Source organism: Drosophila sechellia, chromosome 2L (assembly GCF_004382195.2).
Source record: "Drosophila sechellia strain sech25 chromosome 2L, ASM438219v1, whole genome shotgun sequence".
Taxonomy (NCBI): Eukaryota; Metazoa; Arthropoda; class Insecta; order Diptera; family Drosophilidae; genus Drosophila; species Drosophila sechellia.
In genome coordinates, this window is record NC_045949.1 from 12,900,281 (window position 1) to 12,923,599 (window position 23,319).

At 45.3% G+C, this 23,319-nt stretch overlaps 5 protein-coding genes, 1 long non-coding RNA gene and 1 other non-coding gene across 9 annotated transcripts; 2 read left to right on the plus strand and 5 right to left on the minus strand.

Moving 5' to 3' along the window:
- The first annotated feature begins 147 nt into the window (after nucleotides 1-147).
- On the plus strand, nucleotides 148-4,592 carry LOC6617812 (ER degradation-enhancing alpha-mannosidase-like protein 3). 2 transcript variants are annotated; one of them, XM_032713807.1, is made up of 8 exons: nucleotides 148-571; nucleotides 645-1,032; nucleotides 1,280-1,426; nucleotides 1,482-2,301; nucleotides 2,374-2,767; nucleotides 2,944-3,188; nucleotides 3,374-3,472; nucleotides 3,531-4,592. In XM_032713807.1, exons 2-8 carry the CDS (start codon nucleotides 881-883, stop codon nucleotides 4,050-4,052), a joined length of 2,379 nt encoding a protein of 792 aa, XP_032569698.1. In that variant the 5' UTR covers nucleotides 148-571; nucleotides 645-880; the 3' UTR covers nucleotides 4,053-4,592. The 2 variants fall into 2 exon arrangements, with proteins under 2 accessions (XP_032569698.1, XP_002042124.1); XM_002042088.2 differs by having other exon boundaries at nucleotides 149-571; nucleotides 2,944-3,215.
- A 277-nt stretch (nucleotides 4,593-4,869) lies between these two features.
- LOC6617813 lies at nucleotides 4,870-11,079 on the minus strand. The gene is made up of 5 exons (XM_032713797.1): nucleotides 10,341-11,079; nucleotides 8,522-10,237; nucleotides 6,426-8,465; nucleotides 6,164-6,362; nucleotides 4,870-6,101 (listed from the first exon to the last, which is right to left on the minus strand). Exons 1-5 carry the CDS (start codon nucleotides 10,798-10,800, stop codon nucleotides 5,375-5,377), a joined length of 5,142 nt encoding a protein of 1,713 aa, XP_032569688.1. The 5' UTR covers nucleotides 10,801-11,079; the 3' UTR covers nucleotides 4,870-5,374.
- A 292-nt stretch (nucleotides 11,080-11,371) lies between these two features.
- LOC116801071 lies at nucleotides 11,372-11,743 on the minus strand. Its single transcript, XR_004361759.1, has 2 exons — nucleotides 11,662-11,743; nucleotides 11,372-11,594 (listed from the first exon to the last, which is right to left on the minus strand). It is a non-coding gene; the product is annotated as an uncharacterized LOC116801071 (long non-coding RNA).
- A 4-nt stretch (nucleotides 11,744-11,747) lies between these two features.
- On the plus strand, nucleotides 11,748-18,312 carry LOC6617814 (ethanolamine-phosphate cytidylyltransferase). 2 transcript variants are annotated; one of them, XM_032718561.1, is made up of 7 exons: nucleotides 11,748-12,069; nucleotides 15,863-16,113; nucleotides 16,175-16,241; nucleotides 16,355-16,467; nucleotides 17,151-17,314; nucleotides 17,375-17,560; nucleotides 17,623-18,312. In XM_032718561.1, the coding sequence occupies exons 1-7, from the start codon at nucleotides 11,987-11,989 to the stop codon at nucleotides 17,938-17,940; spliced, it is 1,182 nt and encodes a 393-aa protein (XP_032574452.1). In that variant the 5' UTR covers nucleotides 11,748-11,986; the 3' UTR covers nucleotides 17,941-18,312. The 2 variants fall into 2 exon arrangements, with proteins under 2 accessions (XP_032574452.1, XP_002042126.2); XM_002042090.2 differs by having other exon boundaries at nucleotides 17,187-17,314.
- Nucleotides 18,313-18,339: 27 nt separating this feature from the next.
- LOC6617815 lies at nucleotides 18,340-19,812 on the minus strand. Its single transcript, XM_002042091.2, has one exon. The coding sequence runs from the start codon at nucleotides 19,479-19,481 to the stop codon at nucleotides 18,549-18,551; it is 933 nt and encodes a 310-aa protein (XP_002042127.1). The 5' UTR covers nucleotides 19,482-19,812; the 3' UTR covers nucleotides 18,340-18,548.
- Nucleotides 19,601-19,796, minus strand: LOC6617816. Its single transcript, XR_048667.2, has one exon. It is a non-coding gene; the product is annotated as a U2 spliceosomal RNA (small nuclear RNA).
- Nucleotides 19,813-19,913: 101 nt separating the features above from the next.
- On the minus strand, nucleotides 19,914-22,787 carry LOC6617817 (leucine-rich repeat-containing protein 24). The gene is made up of 3 exons (XM_002042092.2): nucleotides 22,693-22,787; nucleotides 20,611-22,408; nucleotides 19,914-20,546 (listed from the first exon to the last, which is right to left on the minus strand). Exons 2-3 carry the CDS (start codon nucleotides 22,265-22,267, stop codon nucleotides 20,248-20,250), a joined length of 1,956 nt encoding a protein of 651 aa, XP_002042128.2. The 5' UTR covers nucleotides 22,268-22,408; nucleotides 22,693-22,787; the 3' UTR covers nucleotides 19,914-20,247.
- Between the last annotated feature and the right edge of the window lie 532 nt (nucleotides 22,788-23,319).

Sequence of the window (23,319 nt, forward strand, 5' to 3'; positions counted from 1 at the left end):
TATTATTGTTATTTATAAAATGAATGAATGAACTAATGAACTTATTCAACTAATTAAGAGCATCAATACAATATTTTAAAGATTAGCTTGTAATATAAGTTTAATGGCGGAGGGCCACTCTCTTCCGCTCGCTGCACAGCTGGTCACACTGACGGTGCAATCACTTTTTTTTCGCGATAAAATTAAGGAATCTTGAGTTCATCGTTGATAAGCAGGCGATCTGATAATTGCCAGCACAGCAGCTCGGATAACTATAAAAGCAGACTCAACTGGATATATAAAAGAGAGTCGTAATGCCCCGCCGATTGGCTGGCCGCAGTAACCTTACGATTCTGACGCTCGCTTTGCAGTCGTGGTGTTTTGTTATTGGAGCAGAAAACATATTCCAAACGAAATTATAAATAGTCACGATTTGTGTCGCAGTTGTCGCTGTCGTCGGGAGGATGAATGTGCAATTGCAGATGCCGTAGAAGCAGCGCGCTCCAGTTTGATCCACAGTGATCCGATCTTCTAGTGCCCGTGCAAACCGGGCGAAAAGAAACAACAAATTAGGTCGACATTTCGGGCACAGGTAAGCCTAATTTCAGTCGAACAAAATTACTTGTTAAGTTATAAGCTAATTATGAGTTGGCTGTTTCAATTAGGCTGCAGAGCCAAATCAAGCGGGCCACGGGCCCAAAGCGGAGTCAACAAAGAAGCGGGGCAGAGAGACATCGAAACATTGGTTTCAACACCACACGTTCAAAGTGAAGGTCAACGTCACAACGACTCGAGCGGCAAGTCTGGCGGCCGAAGGCGAAAGACAAAGCCATCCGCCGTCACCAGCACAACCTCCAACACCACCGCCCCCGCCATCGGTAGTCTCCAGATAGCCAGCACCATGTCGACCACATCCTCCGAAGCCTTTGTCCATGGCCAGCGGCAAATGCTCATCTTCCTGGTGGCCTTGTGCATCGTAGTTGCCTGCGTCCTTAGCACCGATACCACCATGCCCACGCAGAACATGTCCAACAAGGAGCGGGCGGAACTACGGTAGGTCTCAGCTCCTATGCAATTTGTTTAAATGTAACCCATATATGCATCAGAAACGAGGAGGTCAAATTAGCATAACTCGTTTTTAATCATTTATGGATATACATTTAAATGACATGTTTTAAAGCGAAATATATATCAATGACTCTCATATTAAGTCATATTAAAACGCTTAAGCTTAAAAGTTGTTCTGAACAATCACAAAGAAAGTGAAATCAAGTATACAATATGTTCCATTTGCTTTTAGGGAAGAGGCTCGCGATATGTTCTATCATGCATACAACGCCTACATGCAAAACGCCTATCCAGCTGATGAGCTAATGCCGCTCTCCTGCAAAGGACGGTACCGAGGAGTGACGCCATCGCGTGGCGACATGGACGACATTCTCGGAAAGTGAGTTTAAATAACTATGGCATGGAGGGAACACTAACATTGTTCTTACTTTTAGCTTCTCCATGACTCTTGTGGATACTCTGGACACCCTGGTGCTGCTGGGTGATTTCACAGAGTTTGAGCACGCGGTGAAGCTAGTTATCCGCGACGTTCAATTCGACAGCGACATTATTGTGTCGGTGTTTGAGACGAACATTCGAATGGTCGGTGGTCTGCTGTCGGCGCACATCCTGGCGGAGTATCTGCAAAAGCATGCGGACACGATGCATTGGTACAAGGGCGAACTGCTGGAGATGTCTCGCGAGCTGGGCTACCGATTGCTACCGGCGTTCAACACATCCACGGGCATTCCGCATGCGCGTGTTAATCTTCGCCTGGGCATGAAGGATCCGATGCTCAAGAAGTCCCGTGAAACGTGTACCGCGTGTGCTGGCACCATTCTTCTGGAATTTGCTGCTCTGTCGCGGCTCACCGGGGATCCCATTTTCGAAGTGCGAGCCCACGCCGCCATGGATGCGCTGTGGAAGCTAAGGCACCGTGGCTCCGATCTCATGGGCACGGTACTTAATGTCCATTCGGGCGATTGGGTGCGACGCGATTCTGGAGTCGGAGCTGGCATCGACAGTTACTACGAGTACCTGTTCAAGTCGTATGTCCTACTGGGTGACGACAAGTACCTGGCCCGCTTTAATCGCCACTACAACGCAGTGATGAAGTACGTCAGCGAAGGACCCATGCTACTCGACGTGCTCATGCACAGGCCACATGCTAAGTCCAAAAACTTCATGGACTCGCTTCTGGCATTCTGGCCGGGCTTGCAGGTACTTTCGGGCGATCTGAAACCAGCTGTGCAGACACACGAGATGCTCTATCAGGTATGTAACATCCTTTCCATAGCCACCACTGATTGCGATTTGTTTTACACATATATTTAATCTTATTTGCAGGTCATGCAGATGCACACCTTCATTCCAGAAGCATTTACCGTCGACTTCCAGATACATTGGGGACAGCATCCCCTGCGGCCAGAATTTATAGAGTCCACTTACTTCCTGTACCGCGCCACTGGCGATCATCATTATTTGCAGGTTGGCAAGAAGGCTCTGAAAACACTCCAGCAGTATGCTAAGGTATCTTGCGGCTATGCGGCCGTCAATGATGTACGGACTGGCAAGCATGAGGATCGCATGGACTCGTTTGTGCTCTCCGAGACGATCAAGTACCTCTTCCTACTGTTCTCCGATCCCCAGGATCTGATCATAAACGTCGATGAGTTCGTCTTCACGACCGAGGCTCATCTGCTACCGCTCTCTATTGCCCAACTAGGGAATGCCACGTTTAGTAAGTACTTGTAAATTGTTTTACGTAATCGCCGCAACGCTATCAGTAACTCCATCTATAGGTCTTGAAAGGTCTCAATTGGTTATATGCAACAATCTGTTTTATCTTTAACTGATACTGTAGTCAAGTTGAGAGTCAAGTGAGAACTATTATTCATGTTTTCCTTTCTGTTACAGGCTTTCGCCAGACGGACGAACACAACGTACTCGACTTCATGCGCACCTGCCCCAGTTCAAATAGGCTTTTTCCTGAAAAAGTACGCAAACCACTGCGCAACTTCATTACGGGCTCGTGCCCTCGCACCACCGCGGGGAAGCGACTCAGCGCCCTGGATTTTCAGGCAAGCAATGCAGATCATCTTCGAGCTGTTTACGACATGGGCATTACCATGGTTTCGGTAGGCGACCGCAGCCAAGGCAAGGTGCGACTGTTTCATAGTTTCTATAATGTAAGTTTTTTTCTGTTCTGCTTTTTGGTTTCGTTTGACACTCTGGTTGGTAACCAGTGCGCCACCAGTTCCTCCTCGATCTTCCGCTTCCTACTCTTCCTTCTCATCATCATCGCACAGATCGTAGAACAAATTAATATATATTCGACTTTATTCAGGCCAAAAGTCACGAGGAGGGCGAAATGGGGCTGCAATTTATGCAGGAGATGCTTGAGCTGACTAAGATGCAAAGCATAAATCAGCTAGCGCAACTGCAGGTTTGCATGCTTTATACATTTTAAATGGCAAGCATCATAATGATTTTTTCGTTTCTAGGCCGTAGCCTACGCCACTGACGAGAACCCACAGGATTGGATCGCTCTGATGGCCGGGCCCTCGCACTTTAGCCCGGAGTTAACTGGCGATCAGTTCGTCCAAGGGGACGTGATACTGGCCAAGCCGCTACGAGCCTGCGATGAGAGCCTAGAGAACGCCGAGGAGGCGAAAGGAAAGGTCCTGGTGGCCGAGCGCGGCGATTGCACGTTCGTTAGCAAAGCGCGACTGGCCCAGAAGGTGGGGGCGGCGGCGCTGATTGTCTGTGATAATGTTCCGGGCTCTTCCGGTGAGACGCAGCCGATGTTCGCAATGTCCGGCGACGGCAAGGACGACGTGCTCATTCCAGTCGTCTTCATGTACAGCGTGGAGTTCGGCAAGCTGTCGTCGGTCATGCAGCGGCGGAAACAACCTCTGCGTGTTCGCGTCATGCAGATGGTGGAGTTTAAGCGCTGGCAACTGGCCAAGGAGCAGCGGCAGAACCAAACAGCGTCGGTAGCACAGAAACCGGACAAAGAATTGTAGTGGACTGCTACGGCTGCCGGAGCACCCTCAGCGTTTACTCTTCTTTCGGGGCTTGATACAGCCTTGAAATGGTTCTCGCCAAAATAGAGATATGTATATTCTCTATATTCGAAACGTGTGTACAGTAAGCGAACGTAACTAAATTGGAATTTCCTTACTAGACATGTAAGAGCGATTTAATGCCACGAGTTATGGAACTCAGTTTAGGGATCTTTGCATTTCGTGGTTGGTTCTCAGGCAGGCAATTGGCTTCCTAGTGGCACTATTATAACCGAATAACATCGCATTCGCGTTCATTCTAATTGTATATTTGGTCCACCTCACAATTTTTTCGATGGCTTTTACTTTTTTGATGTAAGCTAAACTTCTGTATATAAAAACTTAGAACTTAGAGACTAACAAAATCGTAAATAATGATTAGTTTTAAGAAGATAGTTCATAGGGTAGACAGTCGGAATTGATCGACAACAGAGTAGTTGAAATTGATTAGATATTATACAAAATTAGTTTAAAATATACGAACTATAATGAAAAACCAAAGGCATTTTCGTTTTGTCATTAATACTTAGCCAGCTATGATCTTACACCTGAGATCTTATAGGAATTGCCTTCCCTTATACTCCAATACACGAAGAGCTCGGTGACCACCTCATCCATATAATCAAGATCCGCCAGATGGCAAAACCAACTTTGTTAAGATGCGATCCCAAAGGCAGTCTCAAAATCCGTGATTGAGTATTATAAACCAAATAATTGTGGATGACAACATATCTGTGAATCGACTAAATGCAATTGTTGCAAACAAAAACGTTGTATATTTAATAGGATTTCCTTTTTAATGACATTTATTTCTTTCCATTTTGGTGTTTCCATTGATCTTAAAAATATGACAAATTCACTACTTCAGTCGGTAGTAGCAAATCAAACAGTTGAATTCATAAGCCTAAAACTACGGTAGCTTAAGCTAGTTTTGTTTTTCTTTTAGAAAAAATAAAAAGAACGAAAGAAACAAAAACACTTATTTCAAAATAGCGCATGATAAAGGCTACTACTCTCCGACTTACTTAAGACTAAGGCGAAATGTTGATGCTTCTAGATGATCATGATTGTTAGGACTACGGGTTTAAGACGCAACTTTTTTATAGTTTATAGTTTTTTTAGTATATTTGAACTATACTTGGGCAGACAGCCAGAAGCACATTTATAGATCGGGTATTCTGGGTGATATTCAACATGGGTTTGTGTGAAAAAAAACAAAAACTTTGTTCAAGGCCAAGACTCTCCACTCCACTCCAAGACTCTCCTAGTTCCGCGACACAGGTCTACGCCGATTGTGTCTGCTGGACAGCCAATTTCAGCATGTGATTGGCGATACTATCTACAGTTAGGGATTGCGGGGACATCTCGATCACTTGGGACTTGTGGCGGGCATAAAAACGCTGCGCACCATTGCTTTGCGGCGCCAAATAGGTTAGCTGTCTCGGATCGGCGGCACTTATCCAGGCCTCGTCGTTCGATGCTGACTTGATGATCAGGTGATCACCGGTGTTAACTCCCTCCGTGGCATCGTCGAATTGCGGCGATGGTAAGCGGTGGACCTGCAGCAGGCGGTGCGAGGGCGTGGCATGGGACAGCTCACAGGCGATCACGTGCACCTCAGCCGGTTTATTTGGTTCTTTGAGCAGCTGGTAAAGCACCAGCATGCTGCTTTGGTCCATATCGAGGCTAGGATAGTGCATAGCAGCCAGGCAACGGCCCAGCGGCCGGCCCAAGTCGTAGTTCATCAGAGTATCGCCGCTGCGATGATCCCAGACGGTGATGCGCATCTGTCCGTAGCCGATAAGGCGATCCTCTGAAAGGCACTCAATGTGACGCAGCTCGTGGCGCAACTGCTTAAACTCCCGTATGGAGGCCAGCGTATCCAGCGTGGGCGTCAGTGAATACTTGCAAATGCCCGAGCGCGACTTGCCCATCACCAGTTCCTGCTGCCATGCCATAACGAAGTAACGCGAATCCGCTATAGTTGTGTATATGACATGCGGCCATTCGCTAAATAACGAAAGTTGTGGGTTACGTCGTAGAATTTATGAATACTGCATGATAAACCTCACCAATTGACAGCATCCAAGTGCACCGAGTGCATACGTGGTCGTAGTTCCTCCTCGCAGAAGTAGTACACATTCACATGTAACGAGGTTAGCTTCACCTCCCTCTTGTGATGGTCCAGCGGCCTGCTCCGCATCTCCAGGTACACTGGCGTCGAATTGTGCACGCAAATGCGGCTGCCAAACGGCGTGAAGATCTCTCTCTCTGTAATGGATCAAAGAGGCTAGAAAGATTCGTAATATATATATATATATGATCGTAACCCACCGCTAGTCAGGCGCCGCACTCTGCCCAGGTAAGCCCATCGCGGGCCCTTATCCAACTCCTTCTCGACATCTTTCGGCTCGCGCGAAGGTGTTTGGGGCAACTGTGGAGGGGGAGATTTTCTGACGCCATCAAAGGAGGAATTATGTCGGGTTTGATGCAGCACGTTGAACACTTTGGAGTACTTCCAGAAGGTAATGCAATTCTCCTGCAGCACAATGAGCTGTTCCAGTTCATAGTACATATAGAGAACCTGGCCGTGCTTGGCAGAAAGTGGATTTGCTAGCGTAGCGGATCCCTGACTGAGTCGCAGCAGACCACCAGGAGGGGTGGCCCGGACTAAGTCAGCTGGATTGACTTTTCCGGCTTGCTGGCGCGGGCGATGCAGCTCCGTATTCGGTGGCGGTGTCGTTGGGGATGGCGGGTAAATAAGCACGGGCTGTGCATAAGGCGATTGAACGACGGACGGGGAATGAACGAAGGTGTTGTCAGCGGCTTCTTTGGCTGCGGAGTTAACCAGATGGCTGTGTGTAGGCGCAAATGTGTTGGGCACGTCAGCGAGCCTCAACACAGTGGCATTAGGAACGGCTGCCACAGGTTCAGTCACCGTTTCAATATTCGAAGGCAGTGACTTGGCTCGTGCTCGCTTGGTCCGCTTACTAAGGCGACTAGATGTCGTAGCAGTTTCAGTCTCCTTGACACCTTTCATCTTTCGAGGAGAGTTTGGCGGAGCCAATTGCTGTTGCTGCAAGCGATGCTCAGGAAGACTTTTATCTACCGGTTGCGGCTTCTTTAACGACGTCCGTGCTGCCTTGGGCATTAGGGCCTTTTTGGTGTTTTGTGCTGCACCGCCAGCAATTCGTTTCGATCGTCCCTGAGCCATTTCATCCGACAGGGCGTAACTCTTGAGCAGGCTAACCTTGCGGCTACGAAGTAGCTTCGAATTAAGATGTGTGGTGGAGCGGGTAACCAAGTCGCGTGCACGAGCTTCCTTCCCGGGACTGGATGCACCCATGGTAGTGCGGCGTCGTGGTGTAGCGGCAACAGGTTTGGTGGCTCCATGGGTTTTCCTATGCTTTGGTTTTTTGGGTGTATCCACTGGTAAGGGGACTGGAGACTGGAGAGTATCCTTAGCTGGACTGGTTATTGTAACACTTTTCTTCACTGGCTGGGAAATGACTGAAGGATGCGGCGCGCTTACGTCACCAAAGCCGCCAATTAAGTGCGAGGGCGCCGGTGAGATGTGAGACTCCTGCCTGCTGTGCGATGGATTCGGGGGCGAGGCATTGCTTGTAGCCTTGATAATATAAATTGATGGCTTCGTCTCACGCGCCTGGCGCAAGCGTTGCTGCATGCTCTCCAGCAGCTTGGATTGGGCAGGTGCGGCAGCCTCGAAGATCTTAGTAAAAGCCGCCTCAACGGACTGAACCCGACCCTTATCAGACTCCTTGTCTATCTCATGTTTGTGGTAGCCGTCGCCATCCACGATGGATCTACGACGTTGCGGCTCCGGCCCTTTGTGCGATGTTTGCCCCTCTACATCCTTTGAGGATTTTGAACTGGCTAAAAAGTCGGTGGTTTTGGGTGACCTCTTCGTAGAACAATCTTCCTCTTCCGCAAAATATGAGTTGTACAAGTGATTCAGCTTTCGCTTATGCTCTGCAGGCAATTGAGAGTTGAAATGGACATCCGCATCCCCCGCCATCCGCGAAACGGATTGTGATGTCTGAGGCGGGGAGGGTTCTTCTTTATCGGTGCTAAGCTCACTACTGGTGGTCAGCGGTATCTTCTTGTCCTTATCCTGCTGCCTATCTCGCTCCCTTTCGCGCCGCTTGCCACGCACATCACTACGCATCCTGTCCAGTTGCTGTTGTGGTCTCACCCGCAGCGATCGGCGAGCGATAGTGCTGTTGGCTAGCTCCCTCATGGCGGTAGCCACGGCATTTGCTGTTGACAGTTCGGTGAGACCCAGATAGTTGCAGAATTCCTGTTGCTCATTCGGATAGTTAACGTAAGGCCCTTGATTCCCTTCCATTTGCATCTCTGTAAATTAAATTAACCAATTAAATTTGCAATAAAATACAAATAAAAAGTCTTACGTTGGGGAGCCTGTGGCAGTTCCTCGTAGTGATACATCTGTGGCTGTTGGTTCATCTTTTGCTCCATAAACTGCTGTTGCTGCATTGTTTGCACCTGCTGACGCATAACATTTAATACAGCATTGGTTAGTTGTTGTTCTTCTGAGGGCCCACGGTCGCTTAAGTTCGCCTGCATAAAATCAGCAAGTCCTGCCGGAGCAGTTGGACGAGGTTTAGTATAGGATACGGATGCGACCAGGTCTAAATTCGCAGCGGATGAACATGCCGTTTGAGTAAGCGCGCTACTCTCCAGGTCTGCTGTAGATGTTTCCTTGGTAAGGTTCCGCTGCTCGAAGTTTGGTGAGTCCGTGTTCTTTAAGTCATCAACATCAGCCAGCACTATCTCTTCTTCCTCCGGCTGTTGATCATCCTGTAGCTCCTCCTCGGGTATCAATGTGGTTACAGACGCTTTTTCCATGCCCACCACCTCGTAGCAATCGTCGTCATCATCATCTAGCACAATTGTCTCCTCGGTGGGCAGAATGTGCAAAAAGCGACGATACACTGGCCGTTCCGCCGACTGAGAGCTGGCAAGCTCTTGTGTGGATTCGTCTGAGGTTTGCATGATTTCACGGCTGATCTTCTCCATGTTCCGGACCAGTGTTTCACGGAACTCGGCAAAGTTAAGCTGTTTGAGTGATGCGGTAACAGCCTCATACTGCTTGAAGGCAGCCTCAAAGCCTTCCACATCCTCGACATCGGCCCACTCCTCCCTGGGTGCCGTTTCCCAATTGGAGACTTTCTCGGCGGGACTCAACTGCGGCTGAGCCTGACAGATGCTTGCCAGTCTTCGATCCATAGCCTCTCCATGCAGCGTATTTTTCATCAGCGGCGGATATTTGCGCTTCAGCGGCGCCACTTTGGATGGAGGACGGCCGCCCGTTAACTCGTCCTCATAGTCATAGTGGTCGCTGGCGTTGGGCATGGAGGATGAGCTGACGGGAAATTCCGTGGGACTGCTGTGTTCGCGAAGCAACTTTCTTTGCGGATTATTTGGCAGCGGCTCCTGTCCCTCGAATTCAATAATTTCGATAGGCTGGGCTTGTTCTTCCTGGACTGCGTCCTCGCATTCTTCATCATCGTGGTCCTCCAATTCGTGATCATACACCTGACAAATATCTGGACGTTCTTCCTCCATTGGTGTGTCGTCTAAGAATGTGGCGTTTTCGTTTTCCTCCGGCGCCTCGTCGTCGACCAGTTCCTGGTGCGCTAAAGGCTGTTCTAGCGCTGCATCACTTAGGTACACATTGTTTCCAGCCGCCAATCGTGCCTCGGCCACACCCATATCCTCCACGACCTCCTCGATGTAGGCAGTCCCATTGAGACACTCATTCGCATCACTCTCCTCGGGCAGCAAGCCCAGCAATGCTCCGGCACCGTTTCCGGCCATCATGATGGCCCTGGCGAACTCCTGCTCGCATGGCACTCCCTGGGTAGCTACTATGATCTCACAGCAGTGTTCTTCTCCTAAGACGACCATGTTCTCTCCATCCACTGACTCATATATCACACACTGCTCCTCTTCCTCGGCCACCTGAAGTTCATGTTCACCCTCATCATTCTCGTGGGACAGCATTTCGAACTGGTCAACATTGCCATTGGTCAGCAGCATGCCGGGGCTGCTGACTACAGTCTGCATTAGTCCAATGGCCGGATCCTGGACAGATTCGGGAGAGTCTAAAAAAGAAGAAAAGTATGTGAATGCATGAGTGAGTTTACCATATTCGATATTTCACATTTTCAATTAGGAAAAATGTTCATATAGAAGAGATTAACAAACCGTTGACCTCGATGACCTCGTGGCTGCTGTACGAACGTTTAGCCGGGGTGCAGGTGGCCCATGCCGGGGCTTGGTGTGTCTCTTCGGTCATCATCATTTGCCGGCGAAGTCCGAATATTAAGGGTTCACTCTGAGGGACGAAACTGGAAGACGGCTGCTCCTCCGGCCAGCCCTTGAAGCCACTGCCACTCGAGATAAGGCTTTGGACGTCCGAGTCGTCGGAGATCACGTGCAGCATGCTGTCCACGGCGGGGTCCAAATCTGCTCCCGTCCTCGAGGATCTGGTGACGGATGTAACGATATCCGTGGGACACTCCCGATACTCAGCAACGCCCGATGCGTCGCCTGGAGCTTCGCTGGCCTCCGTATCTACCTCGTCGCCTTCCAGCGGCGAGTAGCGGTTCAGTAGTTGCTCCTCTGCCGTAACGTAGGCCATCAGGCTGGCTTCTCTCCTGGACATCGCGTTGGTACGGGGAATGGGATTGGGATTATCTAGCCCTCGTCGACTCGTTTAGCAATTGTGGTAGGATTTCTTGTAAATTTAGCACGTGAAATTTAAAAAATATACTTGATGCTGTCTACAAAACAATGCCCGAACTGACTGTGGACGATCATGATTACATTATCATGGCTTGGTCGGTTTCCTTCGATTGTTATTTTACGTTCTCTGCGTGCTTTGCGTTGTATATTTCTTATTTGATAGGCTTAATATTTTAAGTTGCTCTATCCTGTGTGACCGTGGAAAACACCGTAGTATTATCTCACAACGCCATGGCCAATATACGACTTAAAATACCATCGGTATTATTTTTACAGTGGGATCAATCAATAAAATATATCTTTGAAATATTAAAAAGAATTTTAAATTGTAAATGTTAAATTCTGTGATTTTGTGATGACTTAATAAATTTTTGTGTGTGTATTTAACATTATTTATAAACTAAACCTTATTCTCTGGAAAATCGATTAGTTTTCAAATATAGTTATATCCTTTCAAATATTACCCATTTCATTGCGGTGCTCGATTCATAAAAATTTAATAGAGTAAATACCCTTTTATCTCGTATTATAATACAGATTTTTACTTCCTTAATATAAAAGTTTAAGCTTATTGACATAAACTGATTAAAGTGATTCCCAATGTATCTCGATCAGCTGTTGCTGTTTACAAAATCCGCGTTTGCTGATATTCATCGCACCCTGCAGATGGTATAATTGCCCAAACGCCGATGCGGCCACTCTGCTCTCACGGTACTCGAAATTGTGAGAAAATAAATGAAAGAATATAAAAAAAAACACAAGCTAAACACACCGCACTTACGCCCCAAAGAAGTTCCCATGCGCCCGCGCGCTGATAACGCAAGTCTGAGAATCTGAGACCAGTTCCGCTCCGAATCTGAAACGAAAACTGAACTGAGTAGCTCGGTCGGGAAATGGGAATTGATATATAGCGGGCGTCGTCGTAGCTCAGAACAAATAACTCATAGCTCTCGAAGCGTGAACGTCGATGTCGTCGAGTTTCCGCCTTCAAATCGAGCACTGAAAACAGAAACATACTAAACAATATACGTACTCTCCGGAATCTAATGTTCGCCCGTTAGCCGGATTCTAAATTAAATCAATTGTGAAAATTCAATAAGTCAACGATGGAGGCAAATGGCGACACTAGCGCCTGCAATGGGTATTCGGACAAGCAGCGGAAGGATGTGCGCGTCTGGTGCGATGGATGGTGAGTCATCTACATTTAGGGGCCTCCAGGAATTCGGTTCTTAAGGCAACCCATTGCGTCACATCACTCGTTACTCAGAGCTAACGGTAAAGTGAGTCAAAGCATAACCAGTCCACGTCGGTGCCAACGATTCCATGCCACACCACGGCCAACCGTACCCTACTCTTTCAATTCTGATTTGATTTCCAATACCAATACCCGTAATCAGCCGACGATAAACTAAACCCCATTTTCAGGCGTGCTAAGAAGCGTTCAGGGTTCCTCAATTGATTAGCAAATTTTTGTGGAACTGTGCCGTCTCGCTGCCCGCTCCAATAGCCACCCATTGCCGTCGTCCGGCTGAAATGTCTACTTAATTCAGGTTCAAGGTCTTTCGGATCCGAAATGTCCATATTCTCCACGCTTGACCGGGCCATTTGGCATTATATTTATATTTATACGCTATGCAATCTATTTATAAAGGGGTACGCTAATTGCACGCTTACAGTGGTTATTCTAAAACAGATTACCGGGGAAAATGTTTAAATTTGCCTTACTCTCAAATTATGGCGCTTAAACTAGCTATATTCCAAATTAGTTTGCACAATAATTATTTGTTATATGCGATAAACCCGGTGTTCGGTTCATCTAATGCATGTATGTATGTATTTTAGATCCGTGTATAGATACTATTGACGCACTTTGACTTTTTTGGGCACCATCAAATGGTTCTATAGGCATTGCGCTCCCCTATATATATATACATATATATAATTATTTGATTCCGTGCAATGCATCATCAGAAACCGGTTTATCTTTATCGGTAATGACGCGTTAGACTGCGATATGGACGGATGGATAGATAGATGGCCTACCATAACAAGTTTGTCTGCTCCATTGGGGGACGACAGGAATTTCCTCAATTGCGCCAGGCGTCGATTTATAAGTAAAAATAAAAATTTACCCATTGTTTATATACGCCCTCGCTCTTTCTCTTATTTCCTTGTATTTCTACTCACCGCATAAACAATGGCACACGCTCAACAAACAAAATTACAATCATCGTACGATTCTCTGTATATACACATGTGGCATACATGCTCTGGCTAACCCACTGTATCTGAACAGCCTGCCTTTCCTTCCTCTTTTCTGTTTTTGAAAGGGGCTTCAGATTTTCGGATGAGGGCTGCGTTTACGTGGCCCTTGTTGACTGTGGCTGCCCGCCGGTCGTCCGTCCTCAAACATCACGTGATTCTGGCATGCGCATGCCCTCCGCCTCGGCGATGGACCCCACACCCGCTTTGCACCACCATCATTGCCATTGCCACGCCATTGACCCACAATGCTGTCGTCATCGTCTGGCGGTCTTTTGTGTGCCCAATTTAATTGGCATTTCGCTGGGCTGCTCCTGCCCTGAATAATCGCAAGGGATTGTCTTAATTTTAGGAGGTTTTTAAAAACATATCCGTTCATCATCATCTGGGAATAGAATAAAATACTTCTACCCAAGCAAAAACATACACATGGCAAAACTATTGGAATCCAATTCCCATATAATTTATGGCTTTAAACCTAAAACAAATACATCATGCTCATTGGCATTTCCGGGTAATTTTTGGCAATCTATGATCCCTTATGTCCATTGTCCACGGGTCACAGCTCTCTGCCATCAGTGCGGAAGTCCTCTAGCTGCGTCTGATAAGACTAACCTAGGTTGTCGTGCTCCAATCGCTGAACTTCCACATCAGCTGCTCATGGGCAAGAACAACAAGTATAAACATCATATTTGCGTGGAATCTGCCCAATAACCCAGCAGATGGGGGAAAGCACGTATGTATGTGAGACACTTGGACCCAAAAATATTCTAATCAGCTGAGATTGATCATTGACGCAGGCACAAGTGCTTGTCTCCTCCTTTCCACCCAAGTCAATGAACCTCTGCCAGTGGAAATAACAAATGAATGGGAAGCTCTCGTAATAAGAGAGTCCGGGGTCTTAAGTCGGCATATATGTACATGTGTGTTGTACCATAGGGTCTATATGGCATACTTTACCCCACCAAGTCAATCCACTTTACTAGGCTCTGGGGTCCGGACGACAGAGCACAAATTCTACGGAGAATCGCGTGATATTTTTTAATCAGCAAACGGGCGTCGGCGTTGCTGTCGCTGGTGTTGTCGCCGCTTTTAGCTCACTCAATTGATTAAGCGGCCCCTGGGTCTGTTCCACATATAGAGTACAACAATGCTAATATGGGTATAGTATGTTCGGCACAGATTTCTTGGTGCGCTGCAAAAAAATCTCCGGGAGCAAAGGTTTCGCTTCGATTAATGAATGGCCCACGTTTTTACTAGCTGCTTTGTGGTCATCTCTCCGCAATTTGTTACTATCTGGACAAATCAAGGGACTAGCTGGCATAATGCATCTTTTATTTTTAGGTGTGCATAACAGGGGGATTGCATTTCATTTAAATTTCATATCAGTTAAAGATCAAATTTGTCTTGAGTATAACTATTTTCTTAGGAATTCTCTAATCTTCAATGGAAACAGTACTTAAAATACTTTCCGTCTATCTATTTCAAATGAACTCCCCCACAATCGATTACCGAAGAAACGGCGGGCGTGTGATAATGGTGACGTTATTGTTTCTTATACGCATCATATGTTAAAAAATGTTTACACAAAGCCCGCTGGGTGAATCATTTCCCAAAAAGCCACCAAAATGGCAGGTTTCAATTAAATTGTTGTATAAATACTTACAATTACAATTTACCTATGGTGGAAAAAATAAATACCTTCATAATTGGTGTTAAGTGCAATTTGTGCAACGCCTCACGTCCCCCGGATGCTATTATCGCTTTCCCAAGCCAAACAAAAACCAGGCCAGGGCACGTGTGCCTATAACCATAATGCCTAGAATCGCCGGAGAATGTAAACAAGCTGAATGGCAATGTTTGCGTATATGTGGCCACTGAAAAGCTGACGCAGCAGCGTTCATAATTGCAATTAGAATTGCAAAACAATGAGCAACAAACGCGGTTTCATTGATATCCCCTCCGGTTGCTTCATCTCTCTCTCTCGGCATTTTTGGCATACCCGCTCTGATGATCGAGTCCAAAGATCAATCTCTTAACCAATGCTGGGCAAAAGTGGAGCACACAAACCGCCTCTGTATAGTCTACAGTCAACGGTGGTCAGTCCGTTAGCTACTGGTCATTAAAAGCTCTCGACCAGACATCTTTGACGCGCTTCGACAGCGGTTTGTGTAAACTATGTAAATGACTTGCTGGAACCACTTTATTGCTTTGTCGTCTGGGTCATTAACAGTACTGTCTCGACGGGATTTTAACCTAGCTTCCACCATTAACTAAATAACCAGGATTATAGCTGAGCGCCAAGACAAGTGGTTTTTTTGTTGGGCTTAAGGTTCATTATACATAGTATGTATGCACATTCCAAGCGATAATTGTTTCTCTTTTTGCCAAGTCTCGAAGTTAAACACGGCTTATCTTGTGAGTTTAAAAAATTGCTAATTTTATGAAATATTTACCACATTTTTTGAGTCATATTGGTAGAGCCAAGATCGTTTCCATTAGATAATCGACAAGGTCTCCCGGCAGCCGTTGCACTCTCAGTTATCTCAGAATTTGTGAAACTTCCGCGAATGGGAGACAACATTTCCGGTGGTAATTAACGAGGTCATGTCTCGATAAGGGTAACAAATGAAGTTTGTTCACTGGCACGCGTTTGATAAAAAAAAAGCCGTGTATCTATGCTTGTACTGACATATCTATCTTCCTTCCATCCTCAACAGCTATGATATGGTGCACTTCGGGCATGCCAATTCCCTGCGACAAGCCAAAGCTCTTGGCGATAAGGTAATTGTGGGCATTCACACCGACGAGGAGATCACCAAACACAAGGGACCACCGGTCTTCACCGAGGAGGAGCGCGTCAAGATGGTCAAGGGCATCAAATGGGTGGATGAGGTGGTGCTCGGTGCTCCGTATGTGACCACACTGAAGGTGCTCGACCAGAACAACTGTGATTTCTGTGTGCATGGAGGTGGGTACCGAAAATAATGCAAATATCTGAATGTTACTCAATCGAGTGTGTTTGATTGCAGATGACATTACCATGACAGCCGAAGGAGTGGACACATATCATTTGGTCAAATCAGCCAATCGCTACAAGTGAGTTTGAAAAGATATATTTTAAGATATATAATAAGTTGTCAGATGTCTTGTAACGCACGTACTGCATTATTTCCATTTACTGACCTTAAATTTTCTTATGCAATCCGCAGGGAAGTAAAACGCACAGCTGGAGTTTCGACCACTGACCTTGTGGGCCGCATGTTGCTCCTGACACGCAACCACTTCCGTCAGGGATCCGCCGAATATGATATCGAGAAAGAAGGTAGCTTTAGCTTGTCCCAAGGCTTTTCTGGCACATTCATTTTTCATTTTAATGTTCCTAAATCACAGCGCCAAAATCATTGTTTTTTAACCATTACTAACTTTAATTTTAAGACAACTTTTTGTTTGCACTCTCTTTGTCTTTTATTTCCTTCTGTCGAACTTGTTTATTGCTCTTGCATGCTGTGCATAAATCAAAGTCGATCAATCAGTTACGAGTATGAACAATATTATACAGATATATTCAGTTTATACATGGGCTACGCACGATTAGTTTATGCATTTTCCCTAATAGACTCTTCTTAACGAGTTCAACTTTTAATTTGCCATTGTTGAACGCAAATAACTCCTTGGTTTATGTTGCTCTCTACAACTTTACTATTTCTCTTCTTTTTATTTCTATGTACGCACTGTTTACCACTTACCAAAATATAATATAATGTATGAAACCTATGAAAACTATGCTAAAACCTCAATATGCCAAATGTTTTGTGCGTGTGCGCGCCCGCGAAATGAATCCAAATGCCGAACCCAATGACCAACCTGCAATCAAAATATCCAAATCCGAATCCAAATCGAAATCAAATCCTAAACGTAAATTTTCGATCTTAAATACACACTATTGCTCATTTGTCTGCGTTGCTTTACAATACAATTATTAACAAATCAAAAAAAAAAAAACAGTGTCAATTCTAAAACGACAAATAAAATCCCATCCAGGTTCTTCGAACATGGGTCAAGATTCAGCAGCCAAAAGTCCGTGGACCGGTTGTAGTCAGTTCCTGCCGACTACCCAAAAGATCATACAGTTCAGTGATGGCAAGTCACCGAATCCCGGCGATAAGATTGTAAGTTTAGCCCTCATTATATATATATTATAAATAATTCATAATGGCCGTTATTTCCAGGTTTATGTGGCTGGCGCCTTCGATCTCTTCCATGTGGGTCACCTGGACTTTCTGGAAAAGGCTAAGAAACTGGGTGACTACCTGATTGTTGGCCTGCACACAGATCCAGTGGTGAACTCCTACAAGGGCAGCAACTATCCCATTATGAATCTGCACGAGCGCGTGCTCAGTGTTTTGGCCTGCAAGGTAGGATTGCATTTCATTTTTAAAATATTATCATTATCATTAACACTTGTTTTTTCCCCCAGTTTGTCAATGAGGTAGTAATTGGAGCTCCCTACTGCGTCACCGAAGAGCTGCTTGAGCATTTCAAAATCGATGTTGTCTGCCATGGACGCACGCCCATTGCGCTGGAGAATGGCAAGATTGATCCGTATGCCGTTCCCAAGACGCGAGCTATCTTTGAGCTGATCGATTCCGGCAACGAGATGACCACGGAGCGCATCGTGGAGCGCATCATTTCGCACCGACTGGAATATGAGCGTCGCAATCAGGCCAAAGAGAAGAAGGAAATCGAAGCCTTTGAGGCACTTCAACGCCAAAAACAGACCCAAAAGGCCGGCTAGCCGGAACCAGATTCCGACCTCTCACACTAGACGAATGTTTTTTATTTTCTAGTTGCGTTCTTTTAGTTGGTTTTGTTTAGTTTGTTTGATAAGATGGCGCTTATATTTTTTGTTGCGTTAAAAGCGAAGCGACGCTGCCTGAGGATTCAGCGCACCGCTCTCTCTAGTACAATTTTAGAATATCTGCACATGCGCGCCACTTAGAAAGCCTTAATGATATAAGGTTATGCACATAATTATATATTTAAAATCTAAATTTTATGTATGTAAGCTCAAAATTTGTAAATTCCCTTTAGTATGCTGTAAGTGTGAGGAACAGCAAAATTGTACGAATAACAATGATAAACTGTGACATGTTATCCAAATTGAAAAGCCTTGTACTCCTTGTATGTATATATATTCAGAAGTGTAACGCAAGTAGGATGCCTGGATCAGCTAGTAGCTGCTTTTATCAAATGTAATCTCTGATACTTTGTACTAATTTATTAATGCATATACTAAGTGCAAGTTCAATGTATGTTGTTTTTGTATGTATGTTTTCTTGTTTAATCTTAGACTTAAATACATGGCCAAAAATATTGCGAATTCCAAAAAAAAAAACGAAAGTTTTATATTCTTGCCTCGCTAATCACTTTCAGTTCGGCGGTTAGCGATTGCTGCCAAACATCCAAGTCCATTAGTGCCTTAAGGTCATCTAAGCTGATGAGGATCACGTTGCTGTCGGTCTTGATGAACTCACGGCAGGTTTGGTTCGACGACAGTGGCAGCATTGGACGCGCTTTTATCTGCCTGGCGTAGTAACGTGGCAGGTTGGCCGGTTGGACCAGCAGGCGCAGAGTGATGGCCACGCCTTGCAACGGAGTAGCCACCCAGATGGCCAGGACTTCGTGTTTGACACGCTTCCTTTCCCACAGCACCGAGTGCATGGTGCGGCAGGCGAAGATCATGAGGGCGCTATGCTGCGAGAAGCGGCGGTAGCCCACCGGCAGATGGATGTTTCGGTGGCATTTCAGAGGATTGAGGCCAGTGCGCCGATAGCCATAGACACCCAGCAGGGAGTTGACATCTTTTTCCAGGCTACTAATATGACACGTTAGTGACACTCGCTTGCCCATTTCCAGTTCGTAGAACGGCACCCCCATTCCCGGCAGATGGTCACTCAAATAGTGACCCAACAGAGCGCTAGGCTCAACCGAGCAGAGGCATCCGTGACATGGGCATGCCACCAGGCGCAGTCGGCTCCACGGCGAATCGCTAGATGTGGTCACAGGCAGTGCGCTTTTCCTGCTGCTGGACGGCTGCTCGGTCAGCGAATGGAAATTCTGCAGTTGGAGCAGCTCATCCTCGGGAGCTGGCGCGGCCACCGACGCCGGCAGTCTGTAGTTGGAGAAGTGCTTCGTGTACAGCAAATCTTGCATTTCCTGCAGCCGCTGCTTTCGTTTCTCCTGACGCTTTCGATTCCGGCTTAATCCAAGGACGGGAGATTGAGCCTTGTCGGAATCACTGGCCGGGTTGGCACGCGAGGTAGACGGCGCAGTCATTTTGGCAATCAGGCTTAACAAAACGGCATAATTTTGATAAAAAACTAGACAGAAATTCTACTTAATTGACAAATAAATCTTTTGACTTTAGTTTTTAGTCATTTGTTAAATATTTATTATTCAGTTGGGCCGAAATCCCGGCGGTACTGCAATACCGGGCCAACCCGCGACAGAGGTGGAGCAAGCTCCTAGCACTCCGTCTGATTCCAAAAATCAGTTTAACATTTGTTGTCCTCCAATGGAGGAACTATCAGATGTTAAGCTGATAAGAACAGATACTACACTTTGATCTTAGCCATAAGGCCGAGAAGCGATAACTTGAAACGAAAAACGAACAGGGTCTCTGTGAGCAAACGGCCAGAACCAATTGGGAATTATAGGCACACATATGAGAATGAATTTGGGGTAGGTCAGGGATAATAGAACGTAGAGTCAGGTAAAGGTAAAGGCATCCCTTAAAACTTTATTATTACATTCCTTTCACTTAAAGTGCGTGGGTTAAAACACTTAGAACTGTGTAAATAAATGTTCTTATATTAGTAACGTTTTAAAATACATAATTTACTACCAGAAATAAGGCGAGGTACATTTCTTCTTGAGTGGATCTTCGTTTTCCATCTATCCCCTGGAGGTCTTAGAGAGGTAGGGCTGGATAAGAATCGAAATCCTGGGACAGACTAAAATTTCAATGGCATGGGGATTACGGTGGTTTCGCAGGCGGATATGGTGGGAAATGCCATATTATATTATATTATATTGTATTATATTATTTTGAGATATCAGCACCACTAATGGGGTCTTTAGTACTAATATTAGTACTGATATTCTTTATTCTAACACTGCCGTACTTCTCCTTTAGGTACTTTTGCACATTGGTATTGTACTTGCTTCGGGGATTAACTTCTTCTTTTTTCGCTGGTGGATCGAAAGGTTCATCAATATTTTTTAAGGCAGTGGGTTCAGTGGAAGGCAAAAGGTCCGGTTGGAGTTCATCGATTTGTCCCTTCTTTTTTGAGCAGCCTGTTGATTGCGAGGAACTCTGCCGGGAGTCCCTATCGAGCTCATCTAAGTAGTGGAAAAACAAGAATGAGTTAAAATTTAAACACTATGGTATTTTGGATTTAATTGCCTTTCTGTTTGAGCTCATCTTTTTCCTGGAGCTCCCGATTTCGCGATGAAGTGGATTCCGCCTGATTGTCTGGATCTTTTATATAATTTTTATTGTTTAATCTCACGTCTTCATAATTTCTCGTGGGCATATACTCGCTTGGATACATTTCACTGCCATTCGAATTGGATGTTTTAAATAAAGTGTAATTTTTATTTGCTGGTTCACTGGTCGCACTTAATGGATCCAGCACTATCTTGCTTTCCCTTATAACTCCAGAACTTAGGGCGCTGATTGCGGTAGCATCTTCACTACCAGGTGACTGAACGGGAAAACTAGTGGGTTGCAAATAAGTGTGCTGGCCGGGATGAAACTGCTTGAATCTCTTGAAAATCAGGCATGTTACCAACGAAAATAGGATCGACATGCTGAGAAAACCCATGGCTATAAGGCAGACTATTGCAAAGAAGTTGCTGTCCATGAGGGAAATCCTTTGCATATCCTTTTGCACCACCACACTTATGTGCACCGAATCCTTGCCACCGGGATTCTCCGCCAGACAGGTATAGACGCCCTCATCGCTCTTCCGGGCATTAACAATCGTAAGACGTGACACAAAAACATCATGTCCGAATTTCCGAACCTTTGATTCATCCTCCCGCAATAGTTCTATGTAAACACGTTGCTTTTGCAGACTTTTCACCGGCTTGGAGCGGCTTTCGTATACTTGATTGGTGTAATCCCAGGCAATAACCGTATTGGGAGATCCGTGGACGCGACATATAAGCGTTACGTTCTCCTTGGAAGTGTTGATGGAAGTACTGAGTGTTGGATACACTATCTTTGGCTTGCAGGCAAACGCCTCCGGCTGATCCTCGATCCACAGACGACCACGTAACTGCAAAGGATAATGGCAGGATGTGGGCGGGGTGTACAGGTTCATGCCTATGACAAAGTCACGGAACATCTGAAGATCGCAGGTGCAGTTCCAAGGATTCTCGACCAGCGATAAGGCTGTGAGCTTAGTCAAGTCCTGGAAACTCTCGACTCTTAGTTTGGTCAGCTCATTGTTGTCCAGATAGATCTGCGAGAGAAGTGGTACTCCCACAAACGCCTTGGCATCGATGCTAACCAAGCGATTGCGCTTAAGTTCGATCTTGTGCAGATACTTGAGATTACGAAAGACTCCATGGCGAAGTGCTTGGAACAGGTTGCCATTCAGCAATATCGCCCGCACTTTCGAAAGACAGTCAAACACATTGGGTAGCAGGTCCATAAGTAGATTATTTGACAAGTCGAGCTCTATTAGGATCTGCAGTTGGGTGAAGCTCCGCTGGTTCAGGTGTTTCAGGGTGCCATTTCGGATGAGTAACTTTTGGAGATTTTGCAAGTGGGTGGTCAGGAATGCGTTCTCCTCCAGGTAGAATATATGATTGTGTGACAAGTCCAGCACTTGAACCTCCGGACTGAGGTACTCCGGCACTCCACTTAGGCTCAAATTGCGACAGTCGGCCGTCTTCTTGCCAGAGTTCCATTTGCAGTGACAGTTTCCACAGTCCATTAGCCAATCGGCACTGGCACCTTGGAGTACGAGTGCCAAGCAGTATATCTTAAGTAGGAATAGCGACAGGTGCTTTAAGGAAGTACTACATGGATCGAAGCTAAGCTTGATGGCCATTGAGATTTCTTCAAGGAACGGAAGGTCTAGCCAGTTAGTCTGGGTTATTGTTTGATGCACATTTGATTGGCTTTGCTTAATTTTCGCTCATGTCCTTCATTAAATCGTTGCTCGCCTTGCATTATAATCCTAAAAGACATGCTGTAAAGTAGAAAGAAAGGGTATTTCATTGGTTTATTCTTATTTAAATGTAAGGTTTTAAACTTATTCCGCTTATATCTTATACACAGGTATATATATTGCCTTTATCTTCGATGATATATGTATAGGCTGACAAGATATTCCCAAAGCGCCAATTACACCTACCGCAAGGGAACTGCACCTTCAAGGCCACTTTTCCCATTTTCTCTTTAACAGTATGGCATATAAACATTGGAAAATTGCTGACACTGGCCGTGGGAAAATGCTGCACTTTGTTGGCTTACCAGATTTAGAAAAACAATATAAATTTACTATCGCGCCACGCCTTAAGCTCGTTTCGAAAATGTTCTTCCAGAGACCTCGGCGTATATCCAACTGTTTTTCTATTTTGGTACTGCCCCACTTACCAGAGTGTTAACAGTATTTCGGCGCATGTCAAGTAGATTTTCAGCTTTCTTTTTCTTTTATGTAAATTAACATTGGTATTTTGTTGTTTTAACGAAAATTATATTTAAATTAAATGTTACTGTTTTTGAACTATTAGTAGCATTGAATTATTTGTATTTCTTTGTTACACATCTGATTTATACAACATTAACATTTTTTGTTCATTTTTCGAAAGCTACTTAAAAGAACAAGATAAATAATTTAAACAAATATTATATGATATTATCCATATTATATGCCGGTTTTAATGTCTCATAAAATATTTATATTTTTCAAACAATATATGTATAAGTCTTAAAACAAAATATTTTATTTGGTCGAAATGTTTTTAAGATTTTCCGTTACAAAATAAAAAGATTCATTTTTATTTGCTCCGCAGACAAAAACATCAACTACCCCTAAAAGCAGGCTATTCTTACTGAACAACAGCTGCGTTGAGTCAGTTTTCGTGTGCGCACACTTAT

Excerpts from the sequence above, each read along its gene's own strand:
- LOC6617815 (XM_002042091.2), bottom strand. The coding sequence starts at position 19,481 with ATGACTGCGCCGTCTACCTCGCGTGCCAACCCGGCCAGTGATTCCGAC.
- LOC6617814 (XM_032718561.1), top strand. The coding sequence starts at position 11,987 with ATGGAGGCAAATGGCGACACTAGCGCCTGCAATGGGTATTCGGACAAG. Across the intron at positions 12,070-15,862 it reads CGCGTCTGGTGCGATGGATG|CTATGATATGGTGCACTTCG; the intron begins GTGAGTCATCTA and ends CATCCTCAACAG. Across the intron at positions 16,114-16,174 it reads TGATTTCTGTGTGCATGGAG|ATGACATTACCATGACAGCC; the intron begins GTGGGTACCGAA and ends GTTTGATTGCAG.
- LOC6617812 (XM_002042088.2), top strand. The coding sequence starts at position 881 with ATGTCGACCACATCCTCCGAAGCCTTTGTCCATGGCCAGCGGCAAATG. Across the intron at positions 1,033-1,279 it reads AAGGAGCGGGCGGAACTACG|GGAAGAGGCTCGCGATATGT; the intron begins GTAGGTCTCAGC and ends ATTTGCTTTTAG. Across the intron at positions 2,768-2,943 it reads ACTAGGGAATGCCACGTTTA|GCTTTCGCCAGACGGACGAA; the intron begins GTAAGTACTTGT and ends TTTCTGTTACAG.
- LOC6617817 (XM_002042092.2), bottom strand. The coding sequence starts at position 22,267 with ATGGCCATCAAGCTTAGCTTCGATCCATGTAGTACTTCCTTAAAGCAC. Across the intron at positions 20,547-20,610 it reads AGATGAGCTCAAACAGAAAG|ATGAGCTCGATAGGGACTCC; the intron begins GCAATTAAATCC and ends TCCACTACTTAG.
- LOC6617813 (XM_032713797.1), bottom strand. The coding sequence starts at position 10,800 with ATGTCCAGGAGAGAAGCCAGCCTGATGGCCTACGTTACGGCAGAGGAG. Across the intron at positions 10,238-10,340 it reads CGAGGTCATCGAGGTCAACG|ACTCTCCCGAATCTGTCCAG; the intron begins GTTTGTTAATCT and ends CTTCTTTTTTAG. Across the intron at positions 6,363-6,425 it reads AGTGCGGCGCCTGACTAGCG|AGAGAGAGATCTTCACGCCG; the intron begins GTGGGTTACGAT and ends GATCCATTACAG.